Source organism: Talaromyces proteolyticus (assembly GCF_021365285.1).
Source record: "Talaromyces proteolyticus strain PMI_201 chromosome Unknown BGW36scaffold_9, whole genome shotgun sequence".
Classification (NCBI taxonomy): Eukaryota; Fungi; Ascomycota; class Eurotiomycetes; order Eurotiales; family Trichocomaceae; genus Talaromyces; species Talaromyces proteolyticus.
The window spans coordinates 553,390-577,810 of NW_025764285.1; the positions used below are offsets into that span (position 1 = coordinate 553,390).

The 24,421-nt window shown below is 47.5% G+C and overlaps 10 protein-coding genes and 1 non-coding gene across 11 annotated transcripts; 6 read left to right on the forward strand and 5 right to left on the reverse strand.

Annotated features, from left to right (window-relative positions):
* Positions 1–491: 491 nt before the first annotated feature.
* Positions 492–1,404, reverse strand: BGW36DRAFT_361568 (putative rab GTPase Ypt5; the record flags this gene model as incomplete). The annotated part of the gene is made up of 5 exons (XM_046214286.1): positions 492–839; positions 900–1,091; positions 1,143–1,169; positions 1,243–1,262; positions 1,335–1,404. The coding sequence occupies 5 exons, from the start codon at positions 1,402–1,404 to the stop codon at positions 492–494; spliced, it is 657 nt and encodes a 218-aa protein (XP_046069393.1).
* Positions 1,405–1,652: 248 nt separating this feature from the next.
* Positions 1,653–1,773, forward strand: BGW36DRAFT_t47. The gene has a single exon. It is a non-coding gene; the product is annotated as a tRNA-Lys (tRNA).
* A 318-nt stretch (positions 1,774–2,091) lies between these two features.
* Positions 2,092–4,327, forward strand: BGW36DRAFT_398994 (putative phosphoinositide phosphatase; the record flags this gene model as incomplete). The annotated part of the gene is made up of 3 exons (XM_046218476.1): positions 2,092–2,299; positions 2,352–4,090; positions 4,151–4,327. 3 exons carry the CDS (start codon positions 2,092–2,094, stop codon positions 4,325–4,327), a joined length of 2,124 nt encoding a protein of 707 aa, XP_046069394.1.
* A 481-nt stretch (positions 4,328–4,808) lies between these two features.
* On the forward strand, positions 4,809–6,469 carry BGW36DRAFT_300531 (putative tetrahydrofolylpolyglutamate synthase; the record flags this gene model as incomplete). Its single annotated transcript, XM_046211639.1, has 3 exons — positions 4,809–4,829; positions 4,891–5,022; positions 5,090–6,469. The coding sequence occupies 3 exons, from the start codon at positions 4,809–4,811 to the stop codon at positions 6,467–6,469; spliced, it is 1,533 nt and encodes a 510-aa protein (XP_046069395.1).
* A 361-nt stretch (positions 6,470–6,830) lies between these two features.
* BGW36DRAFT_383582 (peptide N-myristoyl transferase) lies at positions 6,831–8,879 on the forward strand. Its single transcript, XM_046216685.1, has 3 exons — positions 6,831–7,548; positions 7,607–8,387; positions 8,442–8,879. The coding sequence occupies exons 1-3, from the start codon at positions 6,950–6,952 to the stop codon at positions 8,637–8,639; spliced, it is 1,578 nt and encodes a 525-aa protein (XP_046069396.1). The 5' UTR covers positions 6,831–6,949; the 3' UTR covers positions 8,640–8,879.
* On the forward strand, positions 8,880–11,269 carry BGW36DRAFT_383583 (restriction of telomere capping protein 5). The gene is made up of 2 exons (XM_046216686.1): positions 8,880–9,190; positions 9,244–11,269. The coding sequence occupies exons 1-2, from the start codon at positions 9,142–9,144 to the stop codon at positions 11,175–11,177; spliced, it is 1,983 nt and encodes a 660-aa protein (XP_046069397.1). The 5' UTR covers positions 8,880–9,141; the 3' UTR covers positions 11,178–11,269.
* A 1-nt stretch (position 11,270) lies between these two features.
* BGW36DRAFT_463387 (uncharacterized protein) lies at positions 11,271–13,918 on the reverse strand. Its single transcript, XM_046222211.1, has 2 exons — positions 13,521–13,918; positions 11,271–13,470 (listed from the first exon to the last, which is right to left on the reverse strand). The coding sequence occupies exons 1-2, from the start codon at positions 13,796–13,798 to the stop codon at positions 11,313–11,315; spliced, it is 2,436 nt and encodes an 811-aa protein (XP_046069398.1). The 5' UTR covers positions 13,799–13,918; the 3' UTR covers positions 11,271–11,312.
* A 119-nt stretch (positions 13,919–14,037) lies between these two features.
* BGW36DRAFT_383586 (Alpha/Beta hydrolase protein) lies at positions 14,038–15,809 on the forward strand. Its single transcript, XM_046216687.1, has 5 exons — positions 14,038–14,107; positions 14,270–14,403; positions 14,455–14,528; positions 14,580–14,780; positions 14,841–15,809. Exons 2-5 carry the CDS (start codon positions 14,294–14,296, stop codon positions 15,710–15,712), a joined length of 1,257 nt encoding a protein of 418 aa, XP_046069399.1. The 5' UTR covers positions 14,038–14,107; positions 14,270–14,293; the 3' UTR covers positions 15,713–15,809.
* A 530-nt stretch (positions 15,810–16,339) lies between these two features.
* BGW36DRAFT_361575 (elongation factor G, mitochondrial) lies at positions 16,340–18,917 on the reverse strand (the record flags this gene model as incomplete). The annotated part of the gene is made up of 3 exons (XM_046214287.1): positions 16,340–18,421; positions 18,494–18,605; positions 18,688–18,917. 3 exons carry the CDS (start codon positions 18,915–18,917, stop codon positions 16,340–16,342), a joined length of 2,424 nt encoding a protein of 807 aa, XP_046069400.1.
* A 177-nt stretch (positions 18,918–19,094) lies between these two features.
* On the reverse strand, positions 19,095–20,250 carry BGW36DRAFT_383588 (ribosomal protein L36-domain-containing protein). Its single transcript, XM_046216688.1, has 3 exons — positions 19,787–20,250; positions 19,682–19,716; positions 19,095–19,599 (listed from the first exon to the last, which is right to left on the reverse strand). Exons 1-3 carry the CDS (start codon positions 20,051–20,053, stop codon positions 19,560–19,562), a joined length of 342 nt encoding a protein of 113 aa, XP_046069401.1. The 5' UTR covers positions 20,054–20,250; the 3' UTR covers positions 19,095–19,559.
* Positions 20,251–20,334: 84 nt separating this feature from the next.
* BGW36DRAFT_383590 (threonine dehydratase, biosynthetic) lies at positions 20,335–22,535 on the reverse strand. The gene is made up of 3 exons (XM_046216689.1): positions 22,185–22,535; positions 21,913–22,129; positions 20,335–21,849 (listed from the first exon to the last, which is right to left on the reverse strand). Exons 1-3 carry the CDS (start codon positions 22,365–22,367, stop codon positions 20,546–20,548), a joined length of 1,704 nt encoding a protein of 567 aa, XP_046069402.1. The 5' UTR covers positions 22,368–22,535; the 3' UTR covers positions 20,335–20,545.
* Positions 22,536–24,421: the final 1,886 nt, after the last annotated feature.

Here is a 24,421-nt window from a genome sequence, read left to right on the forward strand (position 1 = left end):
ATAAATTGGATTGTTATAAAAGTGACGGAAAGCTTGAGTAACATGACAAAAGAAACTCGACCCAACAACAGCTATGACGCCAGCCAGAGCAAAAACCATAAACATTCAACAGAGAATGAAACATAGTCCAGAAAGGTCTACAACTGAAATGGAAAAATTAGAATGGAAGTGCCCATGGCGACCAGGCTTCAAGCAGGGACAAGGGACAGCGCAAGCATCAAAAGAAGAGATGCACGAATGAAAAGGTTCGATTAGTTAAGACTTTCATGTACGGAGGTCGAATGGGTCCCGAGGCAGAAACGGACAAGCGCTGTCACCCAGTCACGCCGGTGGTTGATGTCGGTGACCTGCCCGGCTTGAAATAGATAAATGCAATGGTCTTCACACAGATACGGGAGAGCTGAGGGCATATGACGTCGGATTTCCACGAGCGAGAAATAATACATGGTGGAACTTCACTGTATTCCCTTGAAAGGTCCAGTTAAGTATAATTAGCAGCTGCAGCCACCGGCTCCCTGAGTGCCGGCTGCCTCCGGTCGCAGGTCAACGCCAGGACGGGGATTTGTTCGCAGGTTCCGCGGTCCAGCGTGATCAAGTGGCAGCTTCTTTGCGATGGCAGTAAATAGTTCCTTCACGTTGGTGTTGGACTTGGCAGAAGTTTCGAAGAAGAGTAAGCCTGCCTCGCGGGCATACGCTTCGGCGTCGGCAGTGGCGATAGCGCGCTTGTCGGGGTTTTCTGTCACCAAATCCAGCTTGTTACCGGCTAAGGCGATGATTATGTTCTCGTTCGCTTGGCGCTGAAGCTCCTTGACCCACGACTTCGCTTTATCGAGCGACGACTAAACAGAGAACGTTAGCATTCCATCCTATTAGAGATCGACTTCGTAGGTCAGTCTTACAGCCTGTGTAATATCGTAGACAACAACGGCACAGTTGGCATTTCTGTAGTACATCGGTGCCAGAGACTTGTACCGTTCTTGGCCCGCCGTATCCCATATTTCAAACTTAACGGTCGTGTTCTCATCTAAAGAAATGGTCTGTGTGAGAAAGGCAGCTCCAATGGTCGACTCTCGGTAGTCGTCGAATTGATCCTATCTGGAGTCAGGCAAAACCAACTTAAATAACAGGCCAGATGAGCTCACTTTCACAAATCGCAGGACTAGGGAACTCTGGGTGGCGAATAGTCGTTAGCATTTCGGACAGACGTGATAGCGGAATATGGACATCTGTCTGTGTCCTCACCTTTCCGACGGCAGATTCTCCTACAGGAAACGACAGTTAGTCCGCTGTACCCCAAAGGCGACAACACCATCAAGGGTATGGAGGTAGCTCACCAAGTAGCACAAGCTTGAACTGGGCAAACCTCGCACCGGGGCGGCCACCGACCGGTGCTCTCGCAGCCATGATCGCAAGGATCGCTTATATGTGCAGGTACAAGATTCGAAGAACGGACAGGGTCCTTATTCGCAAGCGATACCCAACCCTTGGACTTCGTGTTCTGGCAGAGAGGGGTGATCGACTGTTATCGGGGTGACGTTGGGGGAGGTTGCAAACGAACCGAATGATGGCGGCCTGGGCTGATGAGGGAGATGACCCATCTTGGATGGATTCGCCTAGTATATATATACCATTATTCTTACCGCCTAAGTAATGCTCGATTAATTCAGTCGGTAGAATGTCAGGCTTTTACTAGTCGAACCTCTTATATCCCATATATGGGGTTTCTTATGCTGGATAACCTGAAAGTCACGGGATCGAGACCCGTATCGAGCTTTTCTTTTTTAATATATGGTACTAAATGTTTTTTTTCCTGGGCTTGTTTGCTGTTAATTTTTGTTAATTTTGAATCATAATTAAGCCAAAATTCGTTTGTAATAAAGCATAAGGCGGTCCCTCTGGCGGCGAGGGTGGCCGCTATCCGCCGCGGCTGTTGTTGACTACGGCTGCTTATTACTCAGTAGCTCTTTTAATCTTTCGGTACTGCGCTGTCTTCTTTGAACTCCTCCTTCTCGACAATCGCGCCATGTTGTGAAACTGTGCAATTACTAAAAATCAGTCGCAAGCGCTCGTCTCTCGATCTTGTCCTCCACCATGGCGCGCCCAGTGCTCCCGTTCAGGGACATCAATCTCCATTCATCTCCCTCTCACTATGCGTTTACGTCGCCCTCCACACCAAATGCGCCCACCCTGGTTGTCGAGCGACCGACCGGCGACCTGCGTCTAAATGATGGCTCTCTATTGGGGACAAAACGAGTGTCTAGTATTGCGGGAATCTTGGGCATTATCAAGCTCAAATTAGGTATGCTGTCCAACCTCCAACCAGCAAGAAAGGCGAGGCTAATCGTTTAAAGACAAGTATATAATTGTCATCACCAAAGCCCAGCCTATGGGACGACTTCGAGGACACATGATATACAAGGTTATCGCAACCGAATTTCTTCCTTTGCGGGAGCGTGCACTGCATGATACTGACGAAAATACCTACCTGGCCCTGTTGAAAGACTTGATCCGAACGGGGCCCATGTATTTTTCATATTCTCTCGACCTAACCAGCAATTTCCAAAGACAATCGCAAAGCGACCCAAGTGCCCCCTTGTGGAAAAGAGCCGACGACCGTTTTTACTGGAACCGATTTATCCAGTCGGATCTCATCGATCTTCGTGTCGGGTCTGGGGATTCGGCCGGCGCTCGCTATAGCCAGCAACCCGGTGTTGACCCCTACATATTACCTGTCATGTTTGGCATGCTTCGCATCGCTCCGGCAAGAGTAAAAAGTACCACATTTACCTTTGCATTGATTACGCGCAGGTGCAGGCATCGAGGTGGCACCCGCTACTTCTCTCGTGGTATCGATGAGAATGGAAATGTGTCGAACTACAATGAGACTGAGCAAATCATCGTCCTGAACGACGCAACTGGTGGTCTGGCAGGCTTTGCTGGAGGGCAAGGAATGCAGAACGGAAAAGCTGAAGGGCCCAACCAAGACCTGCAGGTTTTCTCATTTGTTCAAACCCGTGGCAGCGTCCCTATCTTTTGGGCTGAGATCAATAATCTGCATTATACTCCAAAACTGCAGGTTCGCGCTGTGGAAGCGGCAGTGGAAGCGGCACGGAAACATTTCACGGAACAAATCAAAATTTATGGTGAAAACTACCTGGTTAATCTTGTGAACCAGAAGGGAAGAGAAGAGCGAGTAAAGAAGGCCTATGAACAATTAGTTCGCGTTCTTGTTTCATCTCCCGTCGAAACCTCAGAATCAGATCAGCCGCATACCGAGGAGAAGGTGCACACTCTAGAGGCGGAGCAGAAGCAGCAAATCATGGATCAGCTTCACTATGTCTATTTTGACTTCCATAACGAGACTAAAGGCCTCAAATGGCACCGAGCGCAACTTCTTCTAGATCGATTGACTGATGGACTTATGCGTGGGCAATACTTCCGTGGAGTTGAGAACCCTGGCGATACGAACGGTCAGCTAGATGCCCGAACCTTTCAGACAAGCGTTGTCCGAACGAACTGCATGGATTGTCTCGATCGTACAAACGTCGTTCAGAGCATGTTGGGCCGCTGGACAGTAAGCCGTCAGCTCATGGATGCCGGTGTGCTCCGCCCAGGAGAATCAGCAAGCGACGATCCTGAGTTTGAGAACCTGTTCCGCAACATATGGGCAGATAATGCGGACGTTGTTTCAAAGGCCTACTCTGGAACTGGGGCTCTCAAAACCGACTTCACGCGAACCGGTGAGCGGACACGTGCGGGAATGGTGCAAGACTTTTCCAACTCAGTCACGCGGTATGTACGAAACAATTTTATGGATGGAACTAGGCAAGACGGCTTTGACTTGTTCCTGGGAACCTATCTACCTCAAGACTCTGCATTGGGAAGCCTTCTGCTGTACGTCGACCGCAGACCGGTTGTTATTCAGTCTATTCCATACATATTTGTAGCCAGCGTTTTCATGGTGCTAGTTGCCACATTCACACGCCGCCTACCCGATGCTGCTGTTTGGCCTCTGAGAATATTTCTCATTTTTTGGATCGTTGTGGGCGTATGGTGCTTCCGCTTCATCTCCAGGAATGGGATGCTCTACGTAAAGCCCCTATGACTACCTCTCTTTGATTATTGTATCTTTATACTGATACTATCCCAGGTTAATTGGCCCAAGCTGAACACTCCTACTGCTGCTACCGAAGGCTATCAAGAAGCTCTCAACCATGCCCGCTCAGACCACATCATTGGCCGCCTGTTGCCAATCAAGCGTCACCAACGCGGTTTCAGCAACGCCCGCTTAGGCTACTTGGAAGAGGGCAAAAAGAGGCTTGAGTAGTAACTTTTGGTTGACAAGGCGTGTCTATATTGTGATTTCTCTTCGACATTGTAATATACGACTCGATTTATGTTTGCTTCTCTTCTTTCCGCCTATATTTATTTTTAAGTAAGCAAGGGCATTATAATTCTGTTGTCGTCGCTTAGATAACTAACTTTAGCCTATATAAACAATACCATTTATTTTGTCAACTGTGCGTTCGTAGTTCTAAGAAGAATCAAGGATGATGACTTGAAGAGCAGGAGTAAAGATGACTAAGCCAATGGAGCAGCACTGATAACGATAACCTATCGGAGACTGAGCGATTTGCGGTCTCCGAATATGCAGATGCATGCGACAAGAAACATTTTTCTTGCCCGGCCCAACGTTGCTTTTGCTGCTGCTAATTGCTAGTATCCGGATGACTCCCAAGGGCTTTTGGAAACTCCCACATTTTTCTTTGACTCGCCAGACACGCCCCATTTCCTTTCGGCCGTTCGCCATGGCGGGGCGCACTTATGATGTACATGCAGAAGAGAAATATTTAGAAAGGCATTTCTAGAATCTGCTAACGATATCACTAGGATGCCATCACAGCGCTCAACTCTTTACAGTCGAATTTCGCCATTGTCGATGCGATAAAAAAGTCGGGTGGCGCAAAGAACCAACAGGCAATCCCGGAGATGATTGAATGGTGTAAAAAACTTGGTTACGAGGTTCGCAATTTCCTCCTTCTGCTTGAGATGCCTGCTTGTGTTGACATTGCTGCTGGTTTATCCATAGCCATCTGAATTTGACCGCCTCAATCTCATTCATATTGCTGGCACAAAGGGCAAAGGCTCAACATCTGCTTTCATTTCTGCCATTCTGACACAGTACATATCATCGGATGACCAACAAGCCACTTCAAAGGGGGTCCGCAAAGTTGGGCTTTATACATCACCGCACTTGCGCTTTGCCAGAGAACGAATTAAAATCAATAACACGCCGCTGTCAGAGGAGCAATTCGCGAAATACTTTTTTGAAACATGGGACCGCCTAGAAGAATCTGCACGTGTGGCAGGCATCGACCCGTCCAGTCCTGGCACTAAACCTGTCTATTTCCGTTTCCTTACTCTGATGGCTTTCCATGCCTATCTGCGGGAAGGCGTTGACGCGGCTGTGATTGAATGCGGTATTGGAGGAGAATACGACTCGACAAACATTATCGTTCAGCCGATTGTAAGTGGTATTACGAGCCTCGGCATCGATCACGTTGGCCTTCTAGGCTCTACAATTGAGGAAATTGCATGGCACAAAAGCGGGGTTATGAAGTCTGGAGCAAAGGTATTTACTTCCCCCCAACCCGAAAGTGCATTAGAAATCCTGCGGAAAAGAGCGCAACAAAAAGGCGTAGAGTTGGTTGTTGCCCAAGGTCACCCTGAATTGAAGAAAGGCACTTCAGTGAAACTGGGACTAGATGGTGATTTCCAGTATATGAATGCAAATGTCGCGGTTGGGGTTGCAGCTGAATTTCTGAGGCGTCGCGGTGTTGAGGATGTCCCCTCTTATACCGCCAATGAGCCCCTGCCAGAAAAATTCCGAAAGGGACTGGAGGCTACAAGACTAGGTGGTCGGTGTGAGACACGGCAGGAAAAGAATATCTCTTGGTACATCGACGGCGGCCATACTCTTGAAAGCATTCGCCTCTCCAGTGAGTGGTTTGGCTCTCACTTGGTCACCGATGTTGGGAAGAAACAGCCTCGAGTATTGATATTCAATCAGCAAACTCGAGACAGTGTGGCACTAGCTCGAGCTTTGTACCAGACATTGGCTGCCAGTCTTGGGACCGAACAACCTTTCACACATGCCATATTCTGCACCAATGTCACGTACAAACAGGCGGGATACCGGCCTGATCTCGTCAGCGTCAATAACAACGCGTCCGATGTAGCGAACTTGAGCGTACAAAAAACACTTGCTGCATCATGGCAGGATACTGGTTCCAACGCCGAGACTTTCGTTTTTGCGACGATCGAGGAAGCCGTGGAATTCGTCCGTGATTTGGCAGGAAAACAGCTGCCTGGTGAAGCTCCTATCAAGACGCTGGTTACCGGTAGCTTGCACCTGGTAGGAGGTTTCCTTGATGTCCTCGAAACGAAACCAGGACAAGCTGCAGAGTGATTGCACTCTTCCTTTTCTTTCTCGCTGCGACATTTTCGGCTTGCGCACTCTGCTTCTATCTGATTCACCATCGGATACACATGCTCTGCATCGTAGGCGGCGTTCTGGGACTTTACAAGAAGCCATTCAACTTTGGCTAAAAATTAGATATATTCTCAATAATTGTACAGTGCATAATCTATGTATATACACCGGAATGACTACGACCAATCATAGAATGATCGACTTATACAAAAGAAAACAATGGTAATAAAAAAACAATAACAATAGAAATAATAACAGTACTAGTAAGCAAGGTGTTACGGCCGAGGCAGTTGGCCCACCCAGTGCTTACTTACCGCTTTCCCTATTTGCATGATGACGCGGGGTTGTCCGCTTTACTAGGCTGCTGCTATTCCGTGATCCCAGGACCGCACACATATTCAAGCCATTCCTCACTACTGCTGGCTTCCTGACGCTACGCTACAGCTATCCACAGCCATGGCGGATCCGCAGGAAGATTCGTCCAAGGGCAAAGCTCCAGAACAAGAACCCGCCGACAACAACAACAACGATGTACCAAACCCCGCAGGTGCGGAGAAGCCTACAGACGATAAGGAGAAGCCTTCTCTCAAAGACCAGCTTGTCGGAAAGCTTTCATCCGGTGCACAGAAAACGATTCCTCCTCAGATGGTCGATACGCTGCTGCGCATGAACCCAGCGCTGGCTAACGAGCTCGCTGGCATGCCCAAAGACAAAGCAGTCGAGGTGCTTCGCAACATGGATGTCGCCGATCTCCTCACCGGAATGTCGCTGGGAAAGAAGAATCAGAAGGATATGGCCTCCTACAAATTTTGGCAGACTCAACCTGTGCCCCGCTTCGATGACCAGGGTGATATCGCTGAAGGGCCCATCAAAGTGATCAGACCTGAGGAAGTACCTAAGGAGCCATCTGCGCTTATTGAGGGGTTTGAATGGGTTACGCTGGATCTCAATGATGACAAGGAGGTGGCGGAGTTGTATGATTTGCTGTCTAATCACTATGTTGAAGATGACAATGCTATGTTTCGCTTCAATTACTCCCGGGCCTTCCTTAACTGGTACGTGTTTCAACCGACTTACAAATTCAGTAGTCTAATAGGTGCGCTTTATATCTAGGGCTTTGACTTCTCCGGGATGGAAAAAAGAGTGGCATGTGGGAGTTCGTGCCTCAAAATCTGGCAAGCTGGTTGCTTCCATCTGTGGGGTGCCTACAGACATACGGGTTCGTGACCAGAAGATGAAAGTTGTCGAAATAAATTTCCTCTGTGTGCACAAGAAGCTGCGCTCGAAACGTCTTGCACCTGTCTTGATCAAAGAAATCACTCGCCGGTCCTACCTGCAGGGTATCTACCAGGCTATCTACACCGTGGGCATCGTGCTGCCTAAGCCTGTGACGTCATGTCGCTACTACCACCGTCCTTTAGACTGGTTGAAGCTGTACGAAGTCGGCTTTTCTCCCTTACCTGCGGGTTCCACCAAAGCTCGCCAGATTACCAGAAATCACCTTCCAAACAGCACCGCTACACCAGGCCTGCGGCAAATGAAAGAAAAGGACCTAGGTGCAGTCTTCGATTTGCTTGAGCGCTATCTGGGTCGATTCAATATCAACCCAGCATTCACTAAAGAGGAGATTGACCACTGGCTACTTCATCGGGCCGAGCGTGGTGAGCAAGTGGTTTGGTCATACGTAGTGGAGGATCCACATACAAAAAAGATAACGGACTTTGTCTCTTTCTACAGTTTGGAATCGTCTGTTATCAACAACCCTAAACATAAGGAAGTCCGCGCAGCCTACCTGTACTACTATGCAACAGAGTCTGCTTTCACTGAGAAGGAAAAGGGACTCAAAGAACGACTTCACCTACTCATTAACGATGCACTCATCGAAGCTAAAAATGTGAGAGTAGTATATGGAACAAACACGCGAAATCCTGCTAATGTATATTTATAGGCGCGGTTCGATGTGTTCAATGCTCTCACTCTCCAAGATAACCCTCTCTTCCTCGAGCAATTGAAGTTCGGCGCTGGCGACGGTCAGCTGCATTACTATCTATTCAATTACCGTACTGCTCCAGTTCCAGGCGGTGTAAATGACAAGAATCTCCCGGATGTCAAGAAACGAGGTGGTATGGGTGTTGTGCTTCTGTGAAAGGATATTATCATGTCAAAAGTTGTTGTGCAGTCTAGTGCTCTGCTCTCTGCTGAAAGGTTCCTGCGGATAAACCAGATTAAAAGTATTTTCACATAAATATATTCAAACTCAGCATGATGGGACAAATCATATCTTGGTATACATGTAGTATGGTAGATCGCTGACAGCACGTGGGGCCGCTGAGCCGCTTATCTCCATGGTCGTTGGCTGATGTCACCGTCAATCAGATGTTCCTGAGTAATGGATTCCACGACCGCCATCAACTTCGCTTCGCTTGTGGACGGGAACGCAACAGTCTGCTTGACCGGTTGCCATTATAATGTTTGCATATTCCATTCTCTACTCTTATTCATTCCAAATAGGATGAGAACCCGGCCTGAAAGCCCTGAAGTAGCTGCTAGCGTGATCCCCGCCTGAACCGAATCATTCTGCCTAGCTCGGTGATATTTGGCCTTTCACGCAATACTTCTCCAACAAGATTTAGCTGCTAGGAGCTGAAATGGGAGCATCACAGTCTGCAGAAGGCTCTGGAACGGCTTCGTCTCCTGGTTCGTCGCTCCCAACCACTATCGGCCCATCGTACTAATATGGCTCATGGCAGAGGAGCTTAGCACTATTCTAGCCGAACGCTTCGCGACGAAATGCTTTAGCCCATTGGAGCTAACCCATTTCAAAGACAACTTTTACTCCCGCGCTCTTGACCAAGCTGGCTTTCGGTATTGGAATGAGAAGACCCTGTCCGACTTCCTCGGCATCCCCGATGGAGTCTATACCAACGAGAAAGGCGGTGGCCATGACAAATCCTTGGATGCCGGCCCGGTTATCTTCCGCATGGTATCATATCTGGGTGCATTCCCATTTCAAAGGAGTCTTGCACCTAGCGTCCTTACATTCGAGGCGATGGTCAAAGTTGTGGTGCTGCTAACTGAAAGATACGACAAGGTGTTGAAAAGAGGGCGTAGGGATCGGATAAAGCTACTTTTCGGTAGCCTGGCAGATGTAGGGAGAAGGGATATAGAGATTACGAATACACAACCGGAAGATGCAAGCTCATCCCCAAAACGCCCTGAGAAACATCGCACGCATGCACCGGGATTCTCAATAGATGAACCTTCTAACGACGACTATGACGAGAATGATGATGACGACGACGATCTAGCTTTGGCTGCTTTGGAATCTCTCGACGCTATTGAGGTGTTCAGACATGACTATCGCGCTGATCGCGCGGCCTACGAAGCTCGTATATCTGTTGATACGCTCCATCGGCTTCTCATGTTACTTCTAACAATAGCTCCATTAAAGCCTCTCCAGTCAGCTACTCAGTATACCCTGAATCTGACCTCCGAAAAGCAAGCCGAGGTTAGACAGGAGGCCGACAGTATTATAGCTGGGTTCGCACCGGACGACGTCAAGAACGGCATTGGATATAAAGAATTTTCGCGCATAGTTTCGCTTGCCCTACCTCATCTTTTCGACCCATTAACCCCTCTGTTTGAGCATCTGCTGTTCAGCAAGAATCTTGACCTATCTCGAAGAAGAATGGCACAGGAGCCTATCAACACTTCACCTGAAAACCCGGAAGACGAGGTTGAAACCACAGCGCCGGCCATGCTTCCGGGGAGCTTTGATTCAGTAATTTTGAATTCTAGCATGATATCCCATCTCTCCTTTTTCCTCCCTGCATTGTCAGATCGTAATCTATATTGGGGTGGCATACGATTTCACCCCGTTTTCTCGACCGTCGCGCACGGCGAATCTCTCACTTCATTTTCCCACAATGTTCTAACATGGCAGGCTTCTTCGCTTCTCCTATTACAAGGCTCGCCAACCGGAGCCTCGGATTCCGATGAGAAGCTGGTCACATTGGGAGTATACATACCTCAACCCTGGAAACTATCGTCCGCATCGTCCGCATCATCCGCATCTACCAACGCCAATGATCGGTCACAATTTCCTTGCCTATTCCAACTCCAACCAACGCATGCAGTGTCACTAGGAAACCCCATACCACCCTTTCACAAAACATCCGTCTTCTTCTCCCATTCAACTGGCGTCGCAATTGGCTGTGAAGTCACACCCGCCCATAAAACGAGCTTTGGACCTGGCGTCCCCTCAATCTCTTCATCCCACAATAAACAACAAACCCCCACCCCCAACGGCGCAACAAGCTTGACAATCGACACCAGTCTTGAGACCGCGCAGCTACATGTATCCTATCTTGCTAATTTAGGCGGTGCATTCGCACCACCCGTCCCACCTGCACTTCCCACAATCACACATATCGATATCTACAACCTCGAGGTCTGGGGCATCGTCGAACCAGAACAACTGTTATCGCCAGACGGTGCGAATAAAGACGTCATTTCCCAGCAGCGTGCAGCCTGGCAGTTTGATGCCCGCGAAGCCGAACGGAGGAGAGGACTCAATGTTAAGCTGGGAGGTGGCTCGGAGAGTGACTACCAAAACGCGAGAGCTATACTAGAGATGGCTGGTATTATAGGAGATCACGCCCACAGAAGCGGCGGCAGTGTTTGAGAGTTCCTAGTACTTAAAGTGTATGTTAGACATTGTGAAAAGCTTGGAACAAAGCGATGAGGCAACGTGATAAGTCTATATTAATTAATGAATACCATTCTTTCCCTTATTATCGAGACATTATAGTTACACAAATCAAGCCCGAATAGGCATGAGTCCGCTAGGAGGATCATAAAAGTCCTTCAACTGATCCTCAAACTCATCTATTTCCACCTCATTCACCAAAACATTATCAGCTTCCTCAACCTCACTGCCCACTCCATTCTGCCCCGTCATTTTCACTTTCATATCGTCCGGCGCAGCAGAAGACGTCGTCGACTCATCGACACTTGCCGTGCTCGTCTCTCTGGGTAAATGGAAAGCTAAGAACCCAGTTGGCGCGCGCTCCGCACGGTCCATGACTTCTTCCATATACTTCTGCACTTCGGCGACGGGTTTCACGATTCGAGATAGCGGCTCGAGAGTCGCAGGTTTACTGCTGTAGAAACGCATGGTGAGGGGTTGATAGTATTCCTTAAAATTTGGGGTTTCTTCTTTGGTCTTTTCGCTAGTGCTTCCTGTGGTTTTGGGATCGGTTGATGGGGTTTCTTTGTTGGTTGTGCTAGAGTCTTTCTCCTTGTCCATTTGAGCGTCCTTTTCAGGGGCAGGTGTTGATGGTCCACTGCTGTCGAGCTTTTCCTTGTCCTTCTTTTTCGATTTTGAGGACTTGGTTTTGCTCTTCGGCGCAAGTTCGGAAGGTGATTCGAGTGGAAATTTTGTGTTTGCATCGACTTTGCGAACAAGTAGGAAGGAAGCGAGGAGTACAGTTCCTCCTGCCTGGTATTCTAGAATAGTGTTTTCAGGGAATAGATAGCGGTCTCCCGAGCCCGCATGCCCAGAAGTACTACTTCCGTATGGCGTCAATGGGGATGTAAATTCGAAGACTACCGCTTTGATAGGAGCCTTGGGAGGTGGCTGGACTGGGGCAGACTGATAATAAGCACCCGGTGGGCCATATTGAGGTGTATTACGAGCCTTGATTGGAGGCGGTGTTTGTTGATAAGGAGTAGGAGGATACTGTTGATATTGTGGCGGGCCGACAGTGTAAGGGGGACTAGCTTGCGGTGATGGATTTGGTGGAAGAGGTCGTGGAGCAACAGAAGCATTTGGGGCGTTTTGAGGAGTTAGCGTAGAAGCTATGGTCGGATTTGCGGAAGAATTAGGTGGCGGAGCTTTTGACAATGGTATCTCCGTTGAAGTAGCGGGTGCTGGACTAGGCGCGTTCAATCCATGCTCGACTTTGACTTGTGTGGTATTCGAAGGAGGCCGTTCTGGGTTCGGCGTCGCTGTTTGATTGGCAGCAGGAGCAGGCTGTGCGGGGGAATTTGCTGTTTCATTGTCTTTGGCTGACGTTGGTGATTGGGGTGGCTGATGTGGTTGCTTTTGAAGTTGATCTAATCCTGGTGCCGATATCGTCGTTATCGCTGGTGCCGGTGTCGAAGGACTCTGAACTGTAGGTGGCGCAGCCGGTTGCGATGGCGACTGCGATGCAGGCTGTGTTGGTTGGGTTAGAGGTGGTTGTGGACTTTGAGTCTGCGAGGCGGAAGGTTTCTGCTCCTGTTGATTCTGATTTTGAGGATGTGGTGGTGGCGGCGGTGGGTTTTGCTGCTGTTTTCTCTGCTGCTCTTCTCTTTGTCGAATGATCGCATTGAGCTCGTCAATGTGGGCCTGGAAAGTACGCAGCTGTTCCTGCGAAGCCTTGCTTGAAGCCACTACTCTCATCAATGCCTTCAGTTCTGGGTTCGCAGCGGCTCTAGTCGCGAGCATCTGGATGACAGGGTCCGGGCTTGGCTTTGCAGGCTGTGGTGGAGGTGCCTGCGCCTGTGCCGGCGAGGGAGGTTGCCGCGGCGCTGGTGGAGGTTGCGGTGTTCTAGGTTGAGGGTGAGGAATTTGCTGTGGATGAGGAGGCGGAGGGTAGCCGTAGTGTGGTCTCATTTGATTTGGAGGCGCGTAGTGCTGGTACTGATAGCCATGCGGAGGTGGAGGCCCGTATTGGACAATATGGCGTTGCGGAGGGGGAATCTGGACAGGAGGCTTCGCATTCGGATCTTTGACAGTGTAGATCATTCCATCAAAGTGATGAGGCTCTATGATGATTTTGCAAGATCCTACTTTTGTCATCGAGTCCTTTGGTGGGTTTTTGCCCTCGACCTGTTCCCTCTTAGTCTTCTTTGGTTTTGTCCAGTATCGCTCGAAGATTCCATCACTAAGCCACTTCTTCTTGGAGCGTTCCAAGGAAACGAGCAGTACGGCGCTGAGACTATTGTTAGCTGCCGAATGTATTATCCCTGCAGAGATGCAAACCTTTCCGCGATAGATTGGTATTCCTTGTCTGAAAGATTGGATGGTTGAGGTTTCACCCTCGTTGGAAGGGCTTCGCCATCTTTAATTTTAGTAGGAAGCGGTTCTTCAACAGGCTCTGGTGTAGGCTGACGTTCTGGCTCTGGTACTGGTGACGGTACGACAACAGGCGTTGCAGTTTTCCTTCTGGATGAATGGGTTTGCGGAGTAGCTTCGGAGACTCGTCGCTTTGCTGCGGGTTCGCGACGCTCGCGTGCAGGCAGTTTGCGCTTCTCCGCCATCCCCGCTTCTTCCAAGCGACTTTAAATCTTTTTTGACAGTGTAAAAAGAAGAATTTCGTCAGTGTTTGGGGGTATTGATGCTCTTTCGCACGGTCGCAGTAAGGAGGTGTTGACGGAAACCTGTGGGCGTGGTTGCGGCAACGTTGAGAGCATGATAGCTTGCTCGGTGCCTAAGGCAACAGTGCCCGCTCATGCATGTGACGTCGCGCTATTGCTATTGGTCGTTTTCCATTCTACATCTCCTCTCATTTCATCAGGGACTTCTCCATGGTGTGGATTCTTGTTGACTTTGGGGCTTGAACTGTACTGGTAAGTAATTTTATTAATTTATTTCGCTGCCTTGTTGGTGCTGTTGGAGAATTAAAAGACTGGCAACATATATATTGAAGCCATCCATGCAATATGCCATAGAACACTGAATTTTTTCGCATTTCTTCTGAAACCTCCGCTCACTAATACTACTGAACCCAGTTATCAATAACTATCCAGTTTGCCATGGTCGAACTCGCCCCCATATTCAAAAAAGCCTACTGGGCTCTTGCGGCAGGCGGTCTTGTATATGTCTCATGGGTATACTCATTGACATATCCAAGCGTCCAAAGAATGTCTGTGAAAAAGGACATATTTAATGAGACTCAGTGCTGATTTTCATAAAGCGCATTATATGCCAACCTCGTCAACCCAGCATATTGGCAAGATCTAAATGAGGTCGAGAATTTTGGATTCCTAAGTATAACAATCTAATCCACTATTCCACCCAGTCATTACTAACCTATTACAGAAACGCAAGTGCAGCCATTCCATCTGGTGACTCCAGATAACGAGACTCTATATGGATGGCATATCCTACCGTTACATCTCTGTAGAAAGCACGAAAACCTGCTAGACGACAATTGGACTCCTGGGCCGGCAGAGGACTACAGCAAGACTATTTCGTATAAACTTCTAACTGAAGATCCGAATGCCAGGGTTGTTGTAAACTGTAAGTCAATCAGCAGCACTCGACCCAATGTTGGTGCCTAACAATGTACCCCATCTCAAGTCCACGGCAATGCTGCACATCTCGGCTCCGTTATCCGTCCAGAGATGTACCGTATGGCTCTTGGAGTCTCAACTCCCGAAAACCCGGTGCATGTCTTCGCAATTGATTACAGGGGTTTCGGACTGTCCACTGGGTCTCCTTCAGAAGAAGGGCTTATTACTGACGGTTTAACTCTTCTCAACCACCTAACCTCGACACCTTTGAACATACCCCCATCGCGTATTGTGATCAGTGGACTCAGCCTTGGAACAGCCGTTACATCTGCAGTCGCGGAGCGTTTCGCCTTTGGTGCACCAGAGTCATCCGTCATTCAGCCAGCTCTGAAAGACCCTGAACCATTTGCCGGCATCATCATCCTAGCGTCCTTCAGCAATCTTCCCAATCTCATAGAATCATACAGCTTGAAAGGACTCACTCCGCCGATGCTCTCACCATTGATTGGCTATCCCTCTGTACAAAGATGGGTCAAGTCTCACATCGTTGATACCTGGAACTCCAGCGCCAGATTAGGACGACTTACCGGCGTGGAAGCTCATGACAGTGACTCTGATATCCGCCACAGTCGAAAAGGTGTAGATATTACAATCATTCATGCCCGTAACGATGTTGAGATTCCCTGGCGGGAGGGTTTCACTAACTGGAAATCGGCTACTGGACCGAGAGACGAGAAAGGGAATCCGTTAGAGGGGAAAATCACATATGAGCGAGTTTCAGAAAATGGTTTAATTGAGACGAGGGTCTGGGAAAAGGAAGTCCCCAGTAAGAAACACGTGAAACGTGTCAGGTGGGAAAAGGTTGGATATGGTGGCCACAATGAAGTGGGCGCTTACTCGGTGGCTGCGCTTGCTATTTTGCGCTCATTCGAAGAGTAGAATAATTGTATAGACAGATTTGAAGCAGCAAGAAGATTTTACTACATGTGCACTTTAGCATTCAATGTTGATTAAAGGGAATTCACGAAACAATCTGATGAAAAAATACCAGCTGACATGGGTTGCTCAAGCTGGGGCGTGGCGTTCTGTAAACAAAAATATAAGCTATACAAATTCAATGCCCCATTTCCCCATGCATATATGATCCTTTCCCATTTTCTCCCTTCCATCCCATGCATTGTTTGCTTGCTAATTGGGTTTCTAAGATCAAGGACAGACGAGTCGTCATCCTATTGAGACAGGAGGTAACGATGGCAACCAAGCACTTTCAAAGAGGGGAGAGGTAAATGTGCAATAGTACAATCAAACAGAAAGCCAAAGTTTATATCTTTTGCTATTTTTCAAATATACATGTTCGAGAAAGTAGGTGTATAATACCCAACGTGAACGACACGATGGAATTTGAAATAACAAGGCCCTAATAGTATTGATATATAAAGACAAGTGTCACGAAGTGAAGAGGGCCCGGCTCGAAAGGTTGTCGGGTAATAATCATTAGTTAGATGTACCAGGTGACTGCATGGTACCTTTTTATATGACGAATCGCAAGGAAATGGTATAGGTCGATCACTTCTTGTGACGATCGGCCTGAGCTTTGAGGTATTTCTGGATCAGCTCCTTTTGCAACTGGCCAGGAGCTTTCTCATAGTGACTGAATTCCATGGTATACTCGCCTTTACCTTGGGTGGCAGCACGCAGGTGGCTACTGAAACCAAACATGCTATTCAAACTGCAATCAGCATAGACAGTGAATTCATCAACGCCCACTTCACTGTCGTTGATAGTGGCATTGCGCTTGTTAAGAAGACCGATGACATCACCCTGGAATTCAATTGGGGCGGTGACAACAGTCTTCATGAGAGGCTCCAAGACGGATGGACCACTGTCCATAAAAGCCTTACGGAAAGCTTGTTGGGTGGCATTTTTGAATGACATTTCAGAGGAGTCAGTCATGTGCGTGGCACCATCGTTGATAATCATTTTTGTCCCAAGGACTCTGTGTCCGATAAGAGGACCCTTCTCACATGAGAGGTTGAATCCCTTTTCACACGCAAACAAGAACTTTTCAGAAATAGCACCACCAACAATCTGCTCTTCGAAATGGTTTTGCTCCAGTGATTCCGTTGGCTCCATGTAGCCGACGACACGCGCATAGTCACCAGGACCTCCGGTCTGTTTCTTCAACAAATGGTCGAATTCCACTCGATTGCCGATGGTCTCACGGTAGGCAACTTGAGGCTGGCCAGTTTCACAGTCGACTTTGTATTCACGACGCATACGTTCAATGTAGATGTCAAGATGCAGTTCACCCATTCCAGAAATGATCGTCTGTTCACTTTCGGTATCAAAAGAGACGCGGAAGGTCGGATCTTCCCTTTGGAAGCGAGCCATGGCCTTTGAGAAGTTTGCCGAGTCTTTGTTGTTCTTGGGTTTGATAGAGAGTGAGATAACGGGTTCAGGAACGAACATGGAGGACATAGTATAGGCAAGTTGTCCGTCAGTAAAGGTATCGCCAGATGCACATTCAACACCGAACACGGCGCAAATTTCACCAGCACCAATTTCTTGCACTTCCTCCATTTCGTTGGAGTGCATGCGCACGATACGTGGCACTTTTATTTTCTTATCGTTTCGTGCATTGAAGACATTTGAACCTTTGCGGAGAGTACCTTGGTAAACACGGATGTAAGTAAGTTGACCAAAGTTGCTTTCCTCAAGCTTGAAAGCTAGACCGACGAATGGTTGTGAACCATATGGTACAAGCTTCACCTGTGCCTCTTTACGTTTTTGATCCAATGCTAAATTGGTGACTTCAGATGGATTTGGGAGGTAGTCGCATACACCGTCCAGCATAGGTTGGATAGACTTGTCAGCCAATGCAGAGCCCATGAACACAGGTGTGAATTTCAGAGAAATGGTAGCCCGACGAATAGCAGCCTTTATTTGCTCTTGTGTAGGCTCTTTTTCGTCTAAGAAGATCTCTGCAATCTCATCGTCGACATCAGCGAGAGTTTCGATAAGCATTTTCCTCCTCTCCTCAGCTGTGGCCTTGACTTTCTCTGGGATTTCGTCTTTCTCAACGATCGTCTCTCCTCGCGGGCCCTCGTTGTAGATGGCTTTCATTCTGATCAAATCCACCACACCCTCAAATTCATCCTCAGCTCCGATGGGAACTTGCACGGCGGCAGCAGGGATTTTCAGCTTATTGTTGATCTGATCAATCGATTTAAAAGGGTTGGCACCCATGCGATCCATTTTGTTGACGAAAGAAATCCGAGGAACGTTGTAACGCTTCATTTGTCGGTCGACGGTAATAGTTTGGGACTGGACACCTGATACAGCACAGAGAATCATCACGGCACCGTCAAGCACACGCAGTGCTCTTTCGACTTCGATGGTAAAATCAATATGTCCTGGGGTATCAATCAAGTTGAAGTGATAGGTCTCCTCTTTTCCATCCTCCTTTTTTACCCAATCACAGAATGTAGCGGCCGATTGGATGGTGATACCCTTCTCACGCTCTAGGTCCATCGAGTCCATTTTAGCGCCGACACTATCGCGACCACGGACTTCGTGAATGGATTTGATACGACCGGTGTAGAAAAGAACTCGCTCCGTTGCTGTTGTTTTTCCGCTGTCAATGTGTGCCTGTTGAAAGAACATTAGCATTTAACCGAAAATATACTGATTTCCCAACAAGAAAACATTGATTGAACATACCGCAATACCAATATTCCTGACCTTCGAAAGACGTGCCCATTCTTTAGGATCTAAGTTTTTAATAATCTCATCTTGAGAGAGAGCTTCTGGGTCTGCAGCAGCTTGCTCTAGCCTGTTTTATACTTTGTCTCAGCAGCCGCTTTCTAGGTAAAATAACGAAAATATGAATCATCAATCAACGGGGAAAAACGTACACAGCTGCTGCCGCTGATGAGGCATTTCTCTGCTGACACCATTGCCTATTCAACGATAACGCTGTTCTTTGGCAGTAAGCCGCAGAGGTGACACCCAGAACGGGAATCGGGGAAGAAGAACATCGCAGCACATTTTGGCTCTGCGATCGCGGTAATCTCACAGGCGTTGATCTGGAAAGACCTGAAAAGGCCCGAATGTGAGATGGCCGCACAATTGAATGCGCCCTCATTGCTACTGGCACGGCCGTCTTTGTTAATGCAAATCCTTAATTGGCTTGAGAACAAGTCGCGGAACGCAAACAAAAAAAAGTTCGGAGATAGGGACGGTGCACGTGATTTCTCCGCAACATTCGATTTTCGGTCATGACCAACGGACAGCCAATTGAATAGCGCAAGTCGCGGTGTTTCTATGTTATATTAATGAAATTGTTCGTTTGGATCAATATTTAGCGATATCAAAAAGAGTGCATCTAGCAGCTCTATAACACAATATTTTAAACAGTCGTCTCCAGGAACGCTTCTATCCGATTGAAGTTTATTGTTACGAAACAATTTTCAAATCGCGGACACCATGTTCAATTGCCATAAGGGGAGTGCCAAAGGCCATGTGTAGATTTATTTATGCTCAGTATAATGATAACCGCGATGAACCCGTGTACAGAATGAAAAGAAGTCCCCAGTAAGCTATTGTACAAATCCAACCTCTGCAAGCAACACGTCTTATTGTCGACCGATATGCCACATGCCACAAAATTGCGAAAATGCGCCAGCCATGTATAATTCTCGATTGCTGCGAGCAGTATGATATTCGGAAGGGAGTGTTGTTGATTCATTCATCCAGTGTACTATCCGCTGTCGAAGATAATTTGGATCTATTTTCCTTGTCGTTGCTTGTGTTTTGGGTTTTTTGAACTATTACAAACATAAATATGTCAGATATATGCTTCACCTGCGGAATAAAAACCAAAAAAGAAGTGAAGGTGAAAAAACGTACCAAATGATATAAACCCTATTCTTCCGTCGCACAGGCTACTCTCTTGGTCAGAATCCACTACCCAAAGCTAACCATATATAAGCCCAAAACATCAGCGCAACTCACTTTACATCCGTCACAAAGCCTCTTCACTGACGATCGTGTTTTCATTCCTCGTGTTTGCGTGTGAGAATGTGTTATCGCACTGGAGGAAGTTTTAGCAACCTCATACCCTCCCTTAGAGCGTGATGACCAGATTTTATTTATCGCCCATGGCGTTATTCTTAATTGTGAAAATGACCGGATCAATTTATTTGCAGCGTTCGAGCGGAATGGTGAACGTATGAATTGGCGCAAAGGAAGCAGAGACCTGGAGGCTGTGAGGGCTAGCATGATGATAGCTGTCGTAGGAGCGCGAGCTCCTTTAATAAGAATTGACGGCTCGTATAAATTGAACCGGGCTTTTAGGGCGCAGGTTTTGTGTACCTTCGGGAATTCGTGAGCTCTGAGAGTTGTTGAGAATCATTGGAGTCGAGACGTCTTCGATATCAAGATTCAGTTACGGGTAGGTCACGTGCCGGTATTTTATGTATTGAACATTTGAAATTTAGTTACAACTCGATCATACTGGATAAAACAGCTATGGGATTTAAAATACCGGATTCTTGAGTTAGGGAAGATATTCAGACAATTATATCTATTCGAAGAATCATATAAATACAATTAATAAGCACTAGAAACATCACATCACAGCATAACATCCGTAATTAACGCCATCAGATAAAGAACTTGAACCATTCGTAAATCTCAGCCTGAGCCTGTGGTAGTCTATTATTACTAAAAAGAGTCGCAATTTGTATCGAATAATCTGACTCGATTGACGCTTCAGTCCTGTCGAAGGAACATTTTGTATGTAGGAGAGTTGGTGCATTCCTTGTACGGATATCCGAGATCGTTGAGGAAGCAGGTGAGTTCCGCATCTTCTGATGCCGCGCATTGAATACCAGCGAGCACTTGACCGACATCCCCGCCGTGATTTCGGTAATGAAAGAGAGTGATGTTATCAGTTGGGCGAAGGTGAGTAAGGAATCTTTGCAATGCACCCGGCCTCTCGGGGAACTGGAACATGAATAGACGTTCGTCTTGCACGCTACTTGGGCCACCAGCCAGATAGCGGATATGAGTTTTGGCAAGTTCATCGTCGCTAAGATCAGACGCAGTCATACCGGCCCTTTCCAGCCCGGCATAGATATTCTCGAGATCTTGGGTTCTAGTCGATGCAGACAAAGATATTGCAATGAGAACATTGGCAATGTCCTGGCGCGAATAGCGGTAGTTGAAACCCGTGATCGCATGAGGTGCGACTATGTCTATCAGTTTAGCATAAGCACCGGGCCGCTCTGGAATGGATACACTGAGTAAGACTTCCTTCTTCTCACCAAGCGCGGCCCGTTCAGCAACAAATCGAAGACGATCAAAGTCCATGTTAGCGCCTGATGTTACAGCCACTAACTCTCGGTTTGTGTCAGGGTCAGGGTTCTTGGCGACATATTTTTTCAACCCTGCTAATGCGAGGGCTCCAGCAGGCTCAAGAATGGACCGCGTATCTTCGAAAACATCCTTGATAGCAGCACAAATCTCATCAGTCGTCACTTGGATGATATCGTCGATAACATCGCGGCAAATTCGGAATGTTTCCTCGCCGACTAGTTTCACCGCAGCGCCATCGGCAAAGAGCCCGACCTCTTTCAACATCACTCTTTCGCCCTTCTGCAATGACTGAACCATTGCATTGGCATCATAGGTTTCTACACCAATGATCTTCACGTGCGGTGCGATGCGCTTGATGTAGGACCCAACTCCAGCGATAAGTCCACCACCACCGATACAACAGAAGACAGCCTCCAGATTCTGCAGTTTAGCCTGGCGTACTACCTCCATTCCAATGGTTCCTTGACCCGCAATGACGTAGGGGTCGTCGAATGGCGGAATGCTGGTCAAATTATGCAGTTTCTCCAGTCTGTGAGCTTCCTCTTTAGCAGCATCAAAATCACTACCGTGGAGAACAACACTACCACCCAAACGGGAGACATTGCGATGCTTAATTGCTGGTGTGCCAGAGGGCATGACAATGGTAGCTGGTATTTTCAATTTCCGGGCAGAGTACGCGACGCCCTGTGCATGATTACCTAGTTCATCGTCTAATTAGCAGGTAGTCTTGGTGTACGCCATGGTACAATCGTAATCCTCACCAGCAGAGCATGCGATAACGCCCTTCCATCGCTGATCAGGGCTTAGATGCGCCATTTTGTTGTAAGCTCCGCGTAATTTAAAACTGAAAACAGGTAACAAGTCTTCGCGTTTGAGCAGCACCTTGCATTCCAACCGGTTGCTGAGATTTGCCGCATGTTGTAGGGGGGTTTCTTCAATAACATCGTATACACGTGAGGTAAGGATCAATCGAAGGTACTGTATCATTGAAGTAATCAGTTTGCTGCTCATGGCCAGGGTCATCAGTACGTACATCAGGATAACCCGTGGGCAAGACGAAGTCGGAAGGGACCTCTGGGCTGTTGGGATGTCTGCTTGCTCTTTCGTATCTGGTAGTAGGAGGAGTCGGGGCAGCGGAGTACTCCGTCATGGACAAGCCGTTTAGATGTGGCCGAAGTGGAGGAGTCACCGGGGGGCCGTTAGTTTCTGCGGTCATGGCTGTCGTTCGAGATGATGTCTCAGTCAAAGGCGTATCCCGATATTCATGAATTGATACGATCCCTTTTTGTCAAATTGGAGTAAAACGGTATGCTCTATTCGTAAGAGGAGGAAATAATTGGCCTGATCGGTCGAAGCTGGCCGTACGATTAAGATTATCTTTGACCGCTATTTTTAGGCTTGGAATGTTGGGCATCCCGCCGACAGACTTTTTTTTATGTCAGCAACCCTAATCGGCAGCCCTAATTATCTTATCGCATTTCTAGGAGGAGACATTCCAAGCATTGAGCCACTGGAATTGTTACTGTGGAGGCGTGGGTCATGTATCTATGTCAAACATTGAATCTGCTCGTATTATGATTAATCAGGAGCGTCCTACGTGTACCAGAAAAACACCTCCAGAACATGTTTCAGTCAAGAAGACTCGGATTATAAGCCAAAGAAATATAAAGTCATCTGATGCGGGGTGTAAGCACGAATGCCTTTTTACATAGCAGAGCTCACGATGGCACATTTACTATCTAGTAGGACAGATGCGGCAGAATTTCTAAGCAGTAGAAGATTGCACAGTGGGCACTGCATTGGCCATTTCAATTTTGAAACTCCATTTCATTTAGACTACATATTGATATAACCTGAGACTGATGATATAGATCCGCATCATTTAATCGGGTCTATTCAAAACGGTCTGTTCAGACGGCCTTCCCTGTCTTCTAAACCCACGGAAAAATTAATTCTGGATCGTGAGAATATTGAATTCGCATGTATCATCTCAACAGCTGAATAAGTATGCATTGATAGATAGACGACTAGCACATCTTGGACCTTGTATTACACCAAATTACTTTCTTCGCCTCGTTTATATAAGTAGATACATAATTGGAACTCTGATCAATACCCGTAAGCACTATGACAAAGGGTCAATGGTGTTGGAAACTGATTAGTGACAATAGCACAGTCCCCCGCGTTTTGCCGCCCACGGAGTTTTAAGAGCGGCCGGTCATCTTGTTGGATTAGATCGATCAGGTGTGTTGAGTGGGTTGATGGCAAACGTACGTGTAATAGTACAGGTTGATTTCATTCACATAATCCTTTCCCCCTTACTTCCTATTTCGGTCTCTGCAGCATCATTAATGGGGGCGCTTTTATTGCAAACGAATCATGAAGCCGAGGGAAATGACAAGTCCAATGATGGAGGGTCATAAGCGCTCGAGAGAGCGGATGATACCTTTATAGTTTGCTTCGGATACATGTAATGGTGTGACAGGGGAGCAAACCGGATATTTTGCTATGGACAACAACCAACTGCATAATGATAGAATCTCAACATTACCCTGCAAGATAGTGAGTATTGTTATAGCTCGGTGATAGGCGTAAGCTTCAAGTGGTGTTAGGTTAGGTTAATTTGCCGACATAAGCTTAATACCGTCATGTTATTATTCACAAGCACATAATGTCAAACAGGTGAACGGGTGAGGAATTCTAGTACTACGACCAGCCTTCAAGCCTGTTATCGCTGCCCTCCTAGCTCCGAGCAGATCGACAAGAGATGATCCGCATGTGAGGAGGCCAAGATCGAGTTGAAACGATTGGAAGGTTTCGAGGCTTCATGTTTCTAAGCGAGCCTCCAAAAGCCAAAATCCTGTCGAGCGTTAGATGGCCCAGTCGTATATATTAAGTCAACCGGGTGCAATGGGTACATCGAAAAGGAGGGTCCGTGTTTCGGGTGCGGATGATTCCACTAATCGGCTCGCTTACAGGTCATTATCCACGTCTCCTCAGAAATTAGATCGGGTGTTAGAGGAACGAGGTAACTGCCGACGAACTACCCAACTTCTTTGCTTGTGATTTAGCGCTTTAGCCTCGTGTTCAAATTCGGGTTCGTGATAATCAGATGAGGCCTGCGGTAAACAGACAGAGAACAGAAGCAGGAAACAGAATATCAATAATAAATACCCTCTGCGAGACCGACTCGAGAGTCATATTCCGACCTCTTTTTGCTATTTAGCCGGGCGGTTAAACGGGGTCGCTCCGAGCCGCATTTGGTAAGGC

What these genes read in the sequence shown, in the direction of transcription:
- BGW36DRAFT_383582 (XM_046216685.1), top strand. Translation starts at nt 6,950, where the DNA reads ATGGCGGATCCGCAGGAAGATTCGTCCAAGGGCAAAGCTCCAGAACAA. An exon ending in TCCCGGGCCTTCCTTAACTG is followed by an intron (nt 7,549 to 7,606) that starts GTACGTGTTTCA and finishes CTTTATATCTAG; the next exon opens with GGCTTTGACTTCTCCGGGAT. An exon ending in CACTCATCGAAGCTAAAAAT is followed by an intron (nt 8,388 to 8,441) that starts GTGAGAGTAGTA and finishes GTATATTTATAG; the next exon opens with GCGCGGTTCGATGTGTTCAA.
- BGW36DRAFT_383583 (XM_046216686.1), top strand. Translation starts at nt 9,142, where the DNA reads ATGGGAGCATCACAGTCTGCAGAAGGCTCTGGAACGGCTTCGTCTCCT. An exon ending in TGGAACGGCTTCGTCTCCTG is followed by an intron (nt 9,191 to 9,243) that starts GTTCGTCGCTCC and finishes GGCTCATGGCAG; the next exon opens with AGGAGCTTAGCACTATTCTA.
- BGW36DRAFT_463387 (XM_046222211.1), bottom strand. Translation starts at nt 13,798, where the DNA reads ATGGCGGAGAAGCGCAAACTGCCTGCACGCGAGCGTCGCGAACCCGCA. An exon ending in TACCAATCTATCGCGGAAAG is followed by an intron (nt 13,471 to 13,520) that starts GTTTGCATCTCT and finishes CAATAGTCTCAG; the next exon opens with CGCCGTACTGCTCGTTTCCT.
- BGW36DRAFT_383586 (XM_046216687.1), top strand. Translation starts at nt 14,294, where the DNA reads ATGGTCGAACTCGCCCCCATATTCAAAAAAGCCTACTGGGCTCTTGCG. An exon ending in CGAGAATTTTGGATTCCTAA is followed by an intron (nt 14,529 to 14,579) that starts GTATAACAATCT and finishes AACCTATTACAG; the next exon opens with AAACGCAAGTGCAGCCATTC. An exon ending in TGCCAGGGTTGTTGTAAACT is followed by an intron (nt 14,781 to 14,840) that starts GTAAGTCAATCA and finishes CCCCATCTCAAG; the next exon opens with TCCACGGCAATGCTGCACAT.
- BGW36DRAFT_383588 (XM_046216688.1), bottom strand. Translation starts at nt 20,053, where the DNA reads ATGCTAGCCCTCACAGCCTCCAGGTCTCTGCTTCCTTTGCGCCAATTC. An exon ending in GGCTTTGTGACGGATGTAAA is followed by an intron (nt 19,717 to 19,786) that starts GTGAGTTGCGCT and finishes CCAAGAGAGTAG; the next exon opens with CCTGTGCGACGGAAGAATAG. An exon ending in AATAGGGTTTATATCATTTG is followed by an intron (nt 19,600 to 19,681) that starts GTACGTTTTTTC and finishes TGTTTGTAATAG; the next exon opens with TTCAAAAAACCCAAAACACA.
- BGW36DRAFT_383590 (XM_046216689.1), bottom strand. Translation starts at nt 22,367, where the DNA reads ATGACCGCAGAAACTAACGGCCCCCCGGTGACTCCTCCACTTCGGCCA. An exon ending in TGCCCACGGGTTATCCTGAT is followed by an intron (nt 22,130 to 22,184) that starts GTACGTACTGAT and finishes TCAATGATACAG; the next exon opens with TACCTTCGATTGATCCTTAC. An exon ending in CGTTATCGCATGCTCTGCTG is followed by an intron (nt 21,850 to 21,912) that starts GTGAGGATTACG and finishes ACGATGAACTAG; the next exon opens with GTAATCATGCACAGGGCGTC.